Source organism: Canis lupus, chromosome 21 (genome assembly GCF_048164855.1).
Source record: "Canis lupus baileyi chromosome 21, mCanLup2.hap1, whole genome shotgun sequence".
NCBI classification, from domain to species: Eukaryota; Metazoa; Chordata; class Mammalia; order Carnivora; family Canidae; genus Canis; species Canis lupus.
Genome location: NC_132858.1, coordinates 5,682,050 through 5,696,444, shown reverse-complemented (window position 1 = coordinate 5,696,444; position 14,395 = coordinate 5,682,050). Strand labels below are relative to the sequence as shown.

The 14,395-nt window shown below is 48.3% G+C and overlaps 1 protein-coding gene across 11 annotated transcripts in view; it reads right to left on the bottom strand.

Annotated features, from left to right (window-relative positions):
* The window catches only part of KDM2A (lysine demethylase 2A), a 151,629-nt gene continuing 137,234 nt past the window's right edge, over window positions 1-14,395 (bottom strand). For all 11 annotated transcript variants that reach the window (XM_072790081.1, XM_072790082.1, XM_072790083.1 and 8 more), the window contains 8 exons: window positions 12,914-13,183; window positions 12,193-12,324; window positions 9,285-9,374; window positions 6,652-7,364; window positions 4,577-4,740; window positions 4,017-4,175; window positions 3,240-3,455; window positions 1-2,828 (listed from right to left, as the gene is read on the bottom strand). In XM_072790081.1, coding sequence (XP_072646182.1) covers window positions 2,647-2,828; window positions 3,240-3,455; window positions 4,017-4,175; window positions 4,577-4,740; window positions 6,652-7,364; window positions 9,285-9,374; window positions 12,193-12,324; window positions 12,914-13,183 — 1,926 coding nt within the window. In that variant the 3' untranslated portion in view covers window positions 1-2,646. The remainder of the gene's footprint in view (window positions 2,829-3,239; window positions 3,456-4,016; window positions 4,176-4,576; window positions 4,741-6,651; window positions 7,365-9,284; window positions 9,375-12,192; window positions 12,325-12,913; window positions 13,184-14,395) is intronic.

Genomic DNA, 14,395 nt, shown 5'->3' with positions numbered 1-14,395 from the left:
TTTAAACATAGTGACTTTAGGAGTTTTATTTATGGAGCAGTTATTTTTTAATCACCAAGTGATTTTATATTATATATATATAAATTTTCTTCCTTTCCTTTGTGGTTTTTCGCCCCGGTGCTTGGAAAGATGGAGGCGGGGTGTCTGGCCCTGCGTTCTGAGGGCAGGCTCTCCTGGCAAGGCCACATCTCAGAGCAGATTACAGGAAATGCGATGGGATTCCCGGGATCCTCTGTCCCCAGAGACATTTCTTTCCTCCACAGGGACTAATAACCCTCACCTCTAAAAACCATTTCCCCCCACTCACAGTCCTAGAGAAAAAGGAAACCCAGCAAGGGCATCATAGGTCCATCTGCTACCACTCCTGGGCTCCCTTTCCTGCTGACCAATTTACGTGCGTGGTAAAAATGCTTGTTTTCCCAAACCAGAAACAAACAAAAATAAAAACTGTCCCCCACCCCCCCCAACCATCAGCTTGGAAATTTCTGTGGATGAAATGTCCCAAAGTCAGAGGCACTCTCCCGGCACAATCCCTGCTCTGAAGGGGTCTCTCCACCTCCCCTTTTATAAAAAGACAACAAAACGAAACAATCTTTTCAGTACTTTCCACAGGAGCAACCAAAAAAAGGCAGGAAGCTTCCAATTATAGGTCATTAACAATAATATTAATAAGGTTTTTGCTCAATACCCAGGGTTCTTTACAGAGAAGTTCCCCTAACTGAGGCACTCTGGAATAAGTCACTGGCATTTCCTCAAAGTTTCAGCCCCAGCTCACTGGGGCCTGGAGACCAATGGAAGGGGCAGAGGGTCATGGGAGCAGACTGCTGCTTTTAAAGGTGCAGCCAAGACAATCAGCAGATTGGAAGAAACAGACACAATGCCATCCCTTACCAGGACCCAGTTTTCTCTTAGGAGGCCAGTCAATGCCAGGCTCAAAGCTGGGCTAGGTGGCAAAGAGGGGGTCCCTCTGCCTCTATTGCTTTGGAAGTGGCAAGTGTGCAGTTGGCGTCTCTCCTCAGGGTGGCTCACACTTCAGACCCCTGGTGCCTGGGCTCCTTCCCCTCCCCTGGAGGGTTTCAGGAGGAGGAGAGCCTGAGACTGGGCTGCAGGAAAGGGGCGAGGAAGGGAGGGGGTTGGAGGATGAGAAGGCGGGGCTCGGTTGTGCTATCGCTATCCTCACAGATGGGGAGCAGAGTGCAAATCCGCATCTATCATTTATAAGCTCTTGCCACAGGCTGCTGCTATTGAGCATCTCCTCACACACTTAAATATTGACCCAAAAGAAATTCCGACCGACCTTTCTTTTTTTTTCTTTTTCTTTTTTTTTTTTTTTTTAAAGTGCAAAAAGCTCTCTGCTGCCCTAGAGAGAGGATCTTTGGACAGGCCGTTCAATGCAAAGTAAAAGGGGGCAGCTGATGGGGCTTGACACAGGGCGGTGGAGCGGGAGACACCATGCTCCCCTCCCTCCCTCCCTCCACACACACGTGTAATACACTCAGCCACACACACAGAGGCACATGCACACCCCCTTCCACGGCTACAGGCAGAGAGGGCAGGTGACTGGCTTCAAAGCAGGACCCCCCACCCTGCCACAAGGTGCCAGATCAGTGAGCCACTGGGCTAAACACAGGCCTGGGCTCTGGGGGCTACACCACACTGGACGCCCAGAGCCTGCTGGGAGGCAGGTGGGGACCTAGCCAAGTTCTCTGCTCTCCCCAGCTCGGGGAGATAGGCTGTTCCCTCTGAGGACATGCATCCTGGGAAAGCCCTGTCCAGGCAGGAAGGAGGAACATGTGGAAAGGGCAGTGGGAGGCTGAAGAGGGAGAACAAGGAAATGGTGCCTGTCTCAGAATCTGCCTAGGAAGCAATAAAATGGGGGTGTCCCTGGGGTACACAGTTCCAGCTCCTCTAAAGAGCTTCAACCCCAATAAGTGCAATAAGGACCTCATAGAGACTAGCGGGCAAGTCTGGGGTGGGGTAACCTCTTTACGTGAACTACCACGGGCATCAGACAGGATCAAGCTAAAGGAAGGGGGAGAGCATGGACACGGATGAGAGGTTTTAGACACCTCAACAGCACCAGTATGATCGGCACGGGTCTGGCCTTTCTGGGGCTGCTGGCCCCTCCTGCAGAAGCCGGGAGAGTGTGGTGGAGGAGAGACACACACTGGACACCACAAGGAGAACCTGGCCACGGAGACAGGGCCGCTTTCTTCCCTGGAAATTTGCTCAGAACCAGGCACAGCTGGGGACCATGGATGGGGAGAAGGGCCCCAGGACCCGGCACAGATGACGGTTGCACAGACACCCCGAACTGAGAGCCCGGCCTCCTGGCCAATGAGCGAGCAGGCGGGCGGGCAGGGGAGCAAGCGAGCAGGCACCATGACTGCACACAGCCTGTGCTTTCCCCTCAGATTCGGATCAATTTGCTACTCCTTTCTCCTTGGGAGGGAGAGGAGCAGGCAGGTAAGCCTGGTGTCTACCACCCTCTCTGCCCCGCCTGTAGGGGAAGGGCTCAAGGGACAGGAGAGCAGAGAGGGAGTGTGACGCTGGCCTCAGAGCCCGTGCAGGGTCGGGGAGAGAGGCTCTCCTGGCTGGGGAGTCAGGGGAAGATCGGTTTCCTGTTCAGTCTGGGCTGCGTGTATTTTAGCTGATCTTCTGTATCAGCTTCTCGTCAGACAGGCAGTAGAGACTGTTGATGGACAAGTCTGAGATGAAGTGCTCGCAGGCTTTTCGAGTGATCTGCTTGCATCCTCGAAGGTCGATCAAGGTGACATTGGCGATGCGCCGTAGGTAGATCAGGGTCTGATCTGTCAATTTATTGCAACCTGTGGGGAAGTGACCACAAGGACAATGCTGTGTACACACAGCCACAGGAGCCTGCATCTGCTGCTCAGTTCCCAAGCTCTTTCCCCCTTAAAATGCTAAAGCAAAAGCCCCCTTAGTTTCATAACTACTCGGCTCAAAGACCAGAAGGATCTCATGAAGACTCCCTCACTCCCTGCAACACAAGGCTGGCCAAACCACAGCCGATGATGGCCACCTAACCCTTGGGCACCAGACAACTATTTGAGGTTTCCATCCCCTAATCAGTTAAAAGAGAGAGAAATCCATGTCCTTGTCCAGATATGAGGAAATGACATAATTTAGTTCAATCAACAGACCAGGTTCTCTGTTTTACTGGTCAAACTCCAGGCAGAGCTGGGCATGGTCTGTCATGAAACATCACAGTAGCGTACCTGCCATGTTGAGCTCTGTGAGGGAGTAGCGAGTGGAAGACCCGACAGCGGTGAGCAGATTAGAGGACTGATCTGTCAGGTGGCTGCAGTGACTGAGGTCGAGTCGAGAAAGGAGGGGCATGTGGCGAATGATGAGGCGAAGTGTGGCGTCCGTGATGTCAAGGCCTGCCAGCCGGAAGTCGGTCATGTTCCGGAGTTTACTGCGATTGTCCTGACCTGCACAAGCAAGGAGAGAACCTAAGTCAAAACTTTTCCCTCTAGTCCGGCTCCAAAATTGCAGACAGCTCAGCTCCTTCCTAGCCAGGCCTCCTTGCAGAGGTTAAGCAGAACTGCCCACACCCAGCCCTGCCTGCAGGGAGTGAGCGGTGTGTGGGGGCAGTTTCTAGGAAACCAGACACGTTTTCTTTCTTCTCAGCTGCTAGATTATGCCTCACTTACACAGTGAAAGGGTATGTGTGCAACGCTCCACCCCTCTCCATACTCCCACACTTTTTTAGACCACTTTTAATGTCCTACCTCAGCCATGAAGCTTTCCTGGACTTCCTCAGGATTATACTATCTGGGTCCCAAACTCTAGTACCTCCTAAGATGTATTCCCTCCTTTGTCTGTAGGCAAGTAGATGGATGTAAACAGTAACCTGCACTTATACACTCTGTTCTCCATTTGCACATACCCACAACATCATTTCTGACACTTCTTTAGTTTCTGAGGACAAAGTCTGTTGAAAGACAAAGCTACCGTAAGATGAATGCAGAGAAGTCAAGCCCAGAGCTTACCTGGTTTATCAGCCGGTGGAGTCAGCAAGTCCCGAATTTGAGGGTCCTTGATTCCTACTGCCCACCGAAGATCAAGGGTCCTGAGAAGGGGGCAGCTGGAGGTGCTGAGGGCAGAGACTGCAGACCAGGAACAGCCTGCTAGGAGGAGGTCTTTCAGTCCTGCAACAGGAAGAGATATAGACATGCAACCGTATACTCTATTACACTGTCTTGCTTTGGTGGTAAAACCAATTACTCAGTTCCTACCAGAGCAATGTGGTAAGTGTGAGAACTTCCTATCTTCCTAAGACCTCAAAATGCTGAGGGGAACAAGGCATTCTATGGGCCCGACCATGGCAGTATCTTACTCAAATCTCTTCAGTGGTTGTGCCCACTCTCTTCATTGTCTGGGGTGATAATCGTCTAGTCCAGCTAGTCTGGAGTGGTGCTTTGGGGACTGGCAGTTAGGAGGCCCTGGGTGAAGCCCCTGCTAAGCAGGAAGAGGACAATGGCATGGGACTGCTGCCTGAAATTGCCCTAAAGCAATTTTAGGCAGCAATGCCTACAGCCAGCTTGCTCACCTGGCAGCCTGTTGACAAGCCACGTCAACTGTTTCTTGGAGATGTTGGTCCAACTGAGGTCAAGGCTGACTGGCTGCCTCTTGATGATGCCACTGAGAGCCTGGGGTACAATAGCCTTACACCTACTCAAGTCAATTTTTGTCCAAAGTCTCTTGTCGCAGCACCTGTGACAGAAAGAGAACTGGCCGTCAATAACCCAGTACCCCTTATTGGAGGAGCTCCCATCAAAGGGTGCTGCAGGCTTTTGGATAAAGAAGAGCGCCTAGAGAGCTACCCTGCCTATGCTCTTCTACAAGCAGACAAGGACCATTCCCTATTTTTTTTTTTTTTTTTTTTTTTGCCTCAGAGAAAAGGGCTTGCCCTCTACGGCAACCCTCTAGGTTAAATAGTAGATAATGACCAGTTAACCAATTTACTCTGGAAGGGTTAAGAACACAATTGTTAGGAATACACAGCAACCAATATACTATAACCCCTCATTTGCAGTAAAATGGTATGGCTCCCACCAAAGCTTGTGGAAGTTAAATACTAAAAAAAATGATTTACTGCCTGAAGTCTTAGGCTGGCTTCCATTTTCTCCCTTGTCAGTCATAGCCAGCTGCCTGGGATGCAGGGCATTCCTCGGCACAGCTACAATCCATCCTGCCTTAAGCTCTACAAAGAGCCCATTACTGTATCAGGCCAAGAGAGGCTCTTTATTATCAGGCCAGGAGAGTCTTCTCCCTGTCTTGGGTTTCTGCTTCAGTGCTGTCCTTTTTATTTTCTGGTCCCATCCAGGACAGAACTAGAAGGGAAAGGCCTGCCTTTCCACTGCAATCTACAGTCCGTAGGCCACAAATAGCACTGCAATATGCAGGCTTCTGTTTAATATTTTACAGCCCTTGCCCCCAAGGCCAGCTCAGAGTCTGGTCAGCAGGGGAAGGGGAGACAGCATATAGTACAAGTCTTATATGGCTTGGCCTGGAAACTGAGGGATAGAGCCAGGCAGACCCATTGGCCCTACAAAGAGAAAATATTAGGAGAATTAGGTAGGTCATATATTAATTCAGTTTTGGGAAGTAAACTTGTGTTTGCAGAGAATGATGTCTTTATTTAAAGACTGAAAATATTTCACCAGTGGCACATGAGACTTGTATGGCAAAAACAAGCTACTAATGATAGAGTAGTGAAGCTCAGAGTTTAACACCTATCAGAAGCCCCTGGAAAACATACAGATTGCCTGGCCCCACCCCCAAAGGTTCTGACTCAGGAGTACTGAAACAGGCCCCCAGAATCTGCATTTCTAACATGATCCCAGTAAGGAACGTGGTGTACCAGTTGTCTAAGAATTACTTACGCTCTAAGAATTACTGTAATTGGGTTCGACCCAGACACAAGGTATGGGTTATGTCCTAGGGTCTAGGAGCTAAAGGGAAAATAAGGCCCTATGGAAACGTCTGTTTATCATCTTGAGGGACTTTTCCCCCTAAATGTTTTACTGTTTAACTTGAGAAAAAATGGTAGGTCTCGTTAGGAAGGATGAGTTAAGTCTTAAGTTTCAAAACTGGACCCTGCTTCCTGGAAAGGAATTCTGGGCCAGACTTGGGGGATAAGAACAAAACCTGGAAAACTGTGAAAACATTCACATTTTTTGGAAAGCATGTCCACCTCTTTCACGAGACAGAGAGGTAACTGAGGCAGGGGCTTAAAAGCAGTCATCAGTGTCACCAGCAAAAGAAGTGACTGGCACAGAGTCACACTCTCAACAAATGTGTGATGAGTATTTGAGAGGGGGAAACTGATGACTGAAGTTTTAGCAAAACTGTAAAAAATCCATCCCCCAAATCAGTTTCAAGTATCCAGTGAAGAGAAATGGGAAAGTATGGAGCAGGGAGAGAAAGCAAAGGGCCAAATTTTCCTGAGGATATCTGTAGGCACAATGGCCACATCTTTAATAGGACCCACTGTCTAGATGGATTGACTCAATCCTTTGGGACCCAGCAAGCCTCCAGATGCCAAGGCACATGCAGTTCTCATATGGAAAACCTGCCACCTACTCCCGTACCCCTACTCCTGATCCCTGTATCCCTGCTCACCATTTATACCACGTCTTGCACACTCGCATACATTCACAAAGTTCTCTGCGGCTGAGGTAGCGGAAGACAGACATCCAGACCTCCCGCTGCATCCAGCTTTCGTCTCCATCCTGAGCCCAACTGCCCCGGCCATTCAGCCTGGCTGCACCCCCCTCCTCTGCACTGTCATCTTCCTCCTCCTCCTCCTCCTCTTCCTCCTCCTCTCCCCCCAGCCCCTCCTCGTCCCCACGCTGGGGGGTTCGGGCTGGGCAGTGCTGCACTAGCACACGGGGGGAATGGCGAAGGTTGGCAGATGAGGCCGTGATGGCCTGCAGCTTGGGCACAATGGATGTCCCGTGGAGCTCTTTGGTGGGCCTCTGTAGCGTGACAGTGAGGTACGATCCCCGGATCTTGGCTTTCTCAACTTCAGACAGCTCCTTTTTGCCGCTGGGATTGTTCTCCTTTTCCCGTACCATGGTGCGCTCTGTGGCCTGCAGCCGCAGCAACTGCCGCCGTTTGAAGCGCTCATCGCGGCTGGCACTGTGGTGGTCGCTGGGGCCAGCCCCAGGGGATGACCGAGTCACCATACCCCGGGGGGAGACTGGGTCATGGATGAGCTGCAGCATAGAAGTGGGTGAGTGAGGCGGGGGTGTGAGGGGCTCATCGCAGCTCCGCAGGGGCCGCAGGACTTTGGCTTGCACGGCTTCTTCATCACTCTCTTCAATTTTCCGCTTCTGCAAAACAAGTCCCCCAAAGCCCCATCAGTGCGTTACTCCAAAACCCTCTAGATTTACAGTGAGCCTCACTGTTGTTCTGAGGAGACTAGATGACAGACTAGACTGCTTCTCTTCTATGGGGAAAGGGGTACCTGCATGCTAGAGGGTGGTCACCTCCTTGGAGTCTGCAATATGCCTGGATCAACAACTGTGCTCAAGTCTGTGCCGGAGAGAGCTGATTACAGAATAAACCCTTCAAATAAGTCACTTGGGAATCTACCTGTGACAGAAAGGTTTGTGTCCAAGTACAGAGGAGTGAGATCTAAATTTGGGCTGCATGATTCCACAGCCCACTTTATTCATCTCTTGCCCCAATTTTTGGATTATAATTCCCTGGATAAAGATATCCTTTAAAGAGGCCACAACTTTACCCCTATGCAACTGACCATTTTAAATTCTGTCTCTAATTTAGCTCCTTCACCCAGGAGATGCTTCTGATTGTAGATGCTTGTGGTAGAGGAAAAGCATCCTACATATACCGTTTGAACTAGGACACAGAATCTGACAGCAGTAAACACCACTTTCAGCTCCACCAGCATCTGAGCCAGGCTGCTGCTTCTACTCAGCACCCCACCCTATCCCTAGAGACCAACTGCAAGTAAGATAAAGCAGAGAATGAGAACCTCTGTGAGGAACTGTGATGCTCCAGAGGAATCTGTGCTGGATGAAGAAGAGGAATTTGGGTTCAGTGAAGCCAACATTCCATAAAGGCCTACAACCTCATCCTATGACACCTGTCTTGTCCTGGAGCCCACCGTGACTGATGTGATAATGCGGAACCAGTGTTCCACTAGGGATCAGCGAACAGTGGTTCACATTTTCCTCAAGGAGACAGTTTCTGTCCCTCAGCAACAAGCCCGCTCCCTTTCCTCTGTACCTTCTTAGAGCATTATGGTTGGAAGAGAATTGATCATCTTTTGGGTGCTGGCTTTTACAATGCAAGAAGGTTAACACTAAAACACAGCATCCATCAACCCACCTGCTGCAGGAGGGAGGCATACGCCCACCACTGGTGTTGCTGCCAATGAAAAGAGATATAAAAGCTCCCAGTGTAAGGAGCAGGGGTAAGGAGAACTTCAGCACTGGTCAGCTCTAGAAATCTCTGCACTCCAAGAGAGACTGAAAATTCAACTACCTCAGCGCCCAAGTGGGAAGAAATAGAAGACAGGAAACTTGTCCCTACTCCTGTGCAATGCACCTGGAGGAGACCACCAGGGCCTGGATGGCTGCCACTAGGCCAGCTGCCTCCTCCATATATGCCCTCAACAGGTCTCGTTCTTGCTGGCCTGAGTAACTAGAGTCCTTTTGGCCCTCTGACATTATCCATCAGGCCAGCAACCTCAGCTACAGAGGGCCAAGGTTATGGCACTGGTCCCCTTGCAGGGAGGGGCTGCCTCCGTAGGACATGTTTGGGCACATGGGTGGAGCTTTCTGCAAGGCCACAAAGGTGAAGAGGACAAAAATGCTGGGCCTGCTTAACTGGAAACTCCAGCACACGACTGTACCTACCAGCTGCCTCAGGTTACTGCCTTCCCTCTAGTTTCACTCCTCAGGAACAACTGTTCTTGCCTCACTGCTCTCTTCACACAACTCAGCTGTGCTACCTCTTTTTCTAGGGTCCCAGAGTGTAAAAAGACCTCAGCAATTTGCAGACCCCAAGTAGAACAGTATTCAGTACTACAAAAAAGACAAACACTAAAAACTCAAAATAAAAGAAAAATAACCAAAGGAGGGAAGAAGATGTCAAACACAATACAAAATAATCTGTGGGTCAGAAAAACCATATGAATAAAGTTGCAAAAGCAAATGTATTCTAGCCATCCCTAAGCTTGAGGTTTCCTTTTTTCTCCAGTGGAAATCTAGAAAAAGCTCCCTTACCTGGGCTTTCTCCGAGCTGTCCTCCTGGTAGCACTTTGGACACTCCCAGCAATTTGGCAATTCCTCATTAAGCAGCCCCTCTCCATCCATCTGAAAGAAGACAGAGATGTTAAATTAAAAAACAAAACAAAACAAAACGAAAAAAACAAATGCCCTTGTTTAAGTCTCCTTTATCAGACAATAACAGCCACATGGTTGAGAAAAATCTGGAAGTTACTCATTCATAAATGCATTGGCCCACCGGAGGAAAAACCCAGCCACAGGGAGAATGGCCACCCTCTGTCTTGGTTACTTGATCAACTTAGATTCCATGAGGAGATTCCCAAGAGTTTGGGTCAATCTGGAGTCTCTCCTGACATACAGATATATATATATCTCATTATATATATATATATGGGGGTGCCTGGGTGGCTCAGTAATTGAGCATCTACCTTTGGCTCGGGTCGTGAAACCGGGGTCCTGGGATTGAGTCCCGCATCGGGCTCCTGCATGGAGCCTGCTTCTCTCTCTGCCTGTGTCTCTCATGAATAAATAAATAAATAAAGTCTTAAAAACATTTATTTTCCTGAGAGTCTCATGCCACTTTGCAAAAGGAACTGATCACACAATTTGGAAGGTGCCAGACCTCATCTTGATAGTGGGGCATAGTAATTATGACTGCTTGGGTTCAGACACTAGTGGCTTAGTCTCTGTGACTCTATGTTCTCATCTGTAAAGTGGGGGGTAAATAACAATTCCTATCTTATGGGATTGTGGTGAGCATTAAATGAATTACCTGTTAAGTGTTTAGGAAAATGCTTGGCATATAGTAAACACTTTTTTTTTTTTTTTAAACACTTTTTTTTAATCAACATGGAGATGATATCCTATTTTATTGATCCTAAAATGCATATTTTTTCACACCTTGGGATCCTTGGGTGGCGCAGCGGTTTAGTGCCTGCCTTTGGCCCAGGGCGCGATCCTGGAGACCCGGGACGAATCCCACATCGGGCTCTCGGTGCATGGAGTCTGCTTCTCCCTCTGCCTACGTTTCTGCCTCTCTCTCTCTCTCTCTCTCTCTCTCTCTCTGTGACTATCATAAATAAAAATTTTTAAAAATATTTATTTATTTATTCATTCAGAGAGAGCGAAGAGAGAGGCAGAGACACAGGCAGAGGGAGAAGTAGGCTCCACGCAGGAAGCCCGATGTGGGACTCGATCCTGGGTCTCCAGGATCACACCCCGGGCTGCAGGCAGCACTAAACCGCTGCGCCACCAGGGCTGCCCATAAATAAATAAAAATTTTAAAAAAATGTTTTCACACCTGAATATTTCTAAAATTGGGCTGCTTCTCACAATTAACAGTATCTTACAATCACTGTCAGCCAGGTGGCAGTCATGATATAGTTGTCCCCTTTGGAAAAATCAACAAAATATCAGCAACCAATGTTCTTTAAATTGAAAGAAATATGAAGAAACAGGGTAGACCTAACTTCACAGGGCTGTCTTAAAGATGTAAACAAGAGAGGTGCCTGGGTAGCTTAGTCATTAAGCTTCCGACTCTTGATTTTGGCTCAGGCCATTATCTCAGAATCGTGGGATTGAACCCTGTATCGGGCTCCATGCTCAGTGAAGTTGCTACTTGAGATTCTCTCTCCCTCTCTCTCTGCCCCTGCTCATGCACTCTCTCTCTCAAATAAATAATCTTTATTTTTTTAAAGATTTTATTTATTTATTCATGAGAGACAGAGAGAGAGAGAGAGAGGCAGAGACAGCGGGAGAAGCAGCCTCCATTAAGGGAGCCTGATGTGGGACTGGATCCTGGGGTCTCGGGATCACGGCCTGAGCCAAAGACAGATGCTCAACGGCTGAGCCACCCAGGCATCCCTCTCACATAAATAATCTTTAAAAAACCAAAAAACCAAAACAACAACAACAACAAAAAAAGGGTATAAACAACAGAATGCATGTAAAACAGAGGTTCCCTGGGGGCCCTGAGTGGCTCAGTTGGTTAAGTATCAACTCTTAATTTTGGGCTTGGGTCACGATTGCAGGGTTTGAGATAGAGCCCTGCACTGGGCTCCGAGCTGGTAGGGGAAGCCTGCTTAAGATTCTCTTTCAATTAATCAACCAATCAATCATGGTTCTCCACCCCAACTACATCTTAGTATCACTTAAGGAGCTTCCTTGCTTTTTTTATTTTTTATTTTTTTTTTATTTTTTTTATTCATTTATGATAGTCACAGAGAGAGAGAGAGAGAGAGAGAGAGGCAGAGAGAGAAGCAGGCTCCATGTACCGGGAGCCTGACGTGGGATTCGATCCCGGATCTCCAGGATCGCGCCCTGGGCCAAAGGAAGGCGCCAAACCGCTGCACCACCCAGGGATCCCGGGTCCTTGCTTTAAGAGTTGATTGTGACCTCTTAGAGATTACGTCAACTTCCCTATTACTTTTTCTTAGAGGTCTTCAAGTGCATACCAAGACTGCTACAGAATAAGCACTTATTAAGTGTTAGCTGATACTATTCCTCTCATCATCTTTCAGGAACTAATATCCAGAGATACAGAGAAGTACGTAGTGGAGATGATTAAAGGCATGAGGCATTCCAAAACAGACCTGGCAGTTCCACAATGGCCTGGAGACTCCAAATACATTCTTTGGAAGCCAGACTGCAAGCTCCATGAGGACAGGAACAGGGACTACTATTTTGTGTCCTGAGCTATCCTCAGGGTCTAGCACAGTGGCTGACACACAGTCTAGACATCTGAATCAAGGCCAGATGTTAGACCATGACATGACCCATAGCTGACAGTCCAAATTAGGGATGCTGGTAGCCTCTTATGACAGATTCTCACACTCCTCTGTTCTACTCAGTGCCTTCAGACATTCTACCAGCTAAGGCCTCAGAGGCCCCTTAGGCCTCTACTCACCTGGAGGCAGCCAGGATGAACAATCTCATTGCAGATACAGCATTCCATGAGTTTCTTCTCGAAGTCCTGTGTCTCTTCATTTTGATCCACCTCTCCACAGAGGGAACACGTGACAGAGTGAGGCAGTCTGGGCTACAAGAAGACGAAGATAGAAACCAAAAAAGAGCAGACTTAGATCCTTATCGGTCCAGCTTCCCTTTAACTCAAGATGGGTTCTTCGTTTCCTGTAATTCTCTTGGGAGCACTCAGGGAACATGGAAACCAGTGGAGGAAGAAGACAGGGAGAACGAGAAACCTATAGAGACCAGTTTATTCTCCCCAGTCTGTCATAGGCCTCATAGGTCCCTCCACTTGAAGAGGGATGGACAGCAGTGATGTGCTCCTGGAATACTGTGTTCTCATCTGAAAACTGGGTGAGCAAGGATGAAAGATTAAATAGGATCATTTTTAGTATTAGGTTATCTTCCTTCTGAACCCTGAGAGAAAAGGGACAAAACAAAGCAAGCCAAAGAGAATAACTTCTCCTTTCCATCTCTGGAGTCTCTCAAAGTCTCACTACCTATACCTCAGCCCCTTTGGTACCACCCCTCCAGGTTTGGATGCGAAATGTGCATTTATTCACCAGAATGGATCTATTCTTATCCTTCTGGCCCATCCTTACACTTCTGGCCCATCCCCCCTCCAGCTCTCCCCCAAGGTCTTTACTCAGCATGCCACTTACTGCCAAGCACTGCCGAAGGACACAGGACTGCTTCATGCGGCCAGGTCCCCCAAACTTCTTCATGTCCCTGCAGTAGTGGCAGACACCACACTCTCCTTGCACACATGCCTTGCATTTCCGACAGCGTACTCGTCTCCGCCTGGCTCCCGACACTATAGGGGAGGCGGCAGCTGGCCTCACAGGTGTTAACCGAGGAGCTGGCTTCATAGTGTGAGGCTTTGTGATGGGGATGGTAGGAACCCGCACCTTTGGTCGGGCGGGGAATTTAAGCTGGAAAGAGAAAGCAGTGAGGTCAAATATATCAAGTTGCTTTAAGGACTGGAGAGGGTAGAAGATTACACAGCCTGGCAAACTATGGCCCATGGGCAAATCTGCCCACTGCCTGTTTTTGTAAATGAAATTTAACTGGAACAGAGTGATGCTCAGCATGGTCTGTGGCTGCTTTCACATGCAGTGGCAGAGTTGAGAAACTGCCACAGAGATTGGATGGCCTGCAAAACCGAAAGTATTTATTATATTTACCTTTACAGAAAATGTTTGCCAATCCCTTCAGGCTATTTATTTCAGCTACATCCCTCTCACTCTGTTGAGCTGTGACACTTGCCCCTCCTTGAAGCTTTCTATGTGCCAAAGTCACTCCAAGGGCCCTCCATTATTTCCTTATCCTGAATATTATTACTCAGAAGATACTCATAAAGAAGACTATAAACTACTTCAGGGTGAGATGGATCTTGCTTATTTATTATTCTGAATCTGGTACATAACAGACACTCCAGTAGACCTTTAAGTTTAGAATACATCTCTCAGCTATATGTTTATAATTTTATTACTTGTATTTGTCATGGTGATCTTTTCGAGAACAAGGACTGGATCTTTTAGGTCTTTAATTTTCCATGGTGCCTTAAACATGTTTTTTTCTTTTCTTTTTTTTTTTTTTTAAGATTTTTATTTATGAGAGAGAGAGAGAGAGACAGAGAAAGAGAGAGAAGGAGGCAGAGACACAGGCAGAGGGAGAAGCAGGCTCAATGCAGGGAACCTGACGTGGGACTTGATCCCGGGTCTCTAGGATCACGCCCTGGGCTGAAGGTGGTGCTAAACTGCTGAGCCACCCGGGCTGCCCCATCATCTTTTTAAAAAGATTTTATTTACTTATTTGAGATTGAGCGCTCAGGAGCAGGAGGGACAGAGACACAGGCAGAGGGAGAAGCAGGCTCCATGCAGGAGCCTGATGTGGGACTCGATCCTGAGTCTCCAGGATCACGCCCTGGGCTGCAGGCGGCACTAGGGCTGCAGGCGGCACTAAACCGCTGCGCCGCTGGGGCTGCCCCCTTAAACATGTTTCTTACACAAAATATTCAACAGCCAGAAATGACTAAACTGTATAAAGGCCAGTCTCATGCAGTCAAGCATAGGCTAACTGGGACTCCTCTACCTAGGATGTGGTTCTTTAATTTGTCTTTTAGAGCGATACACCTTAACACT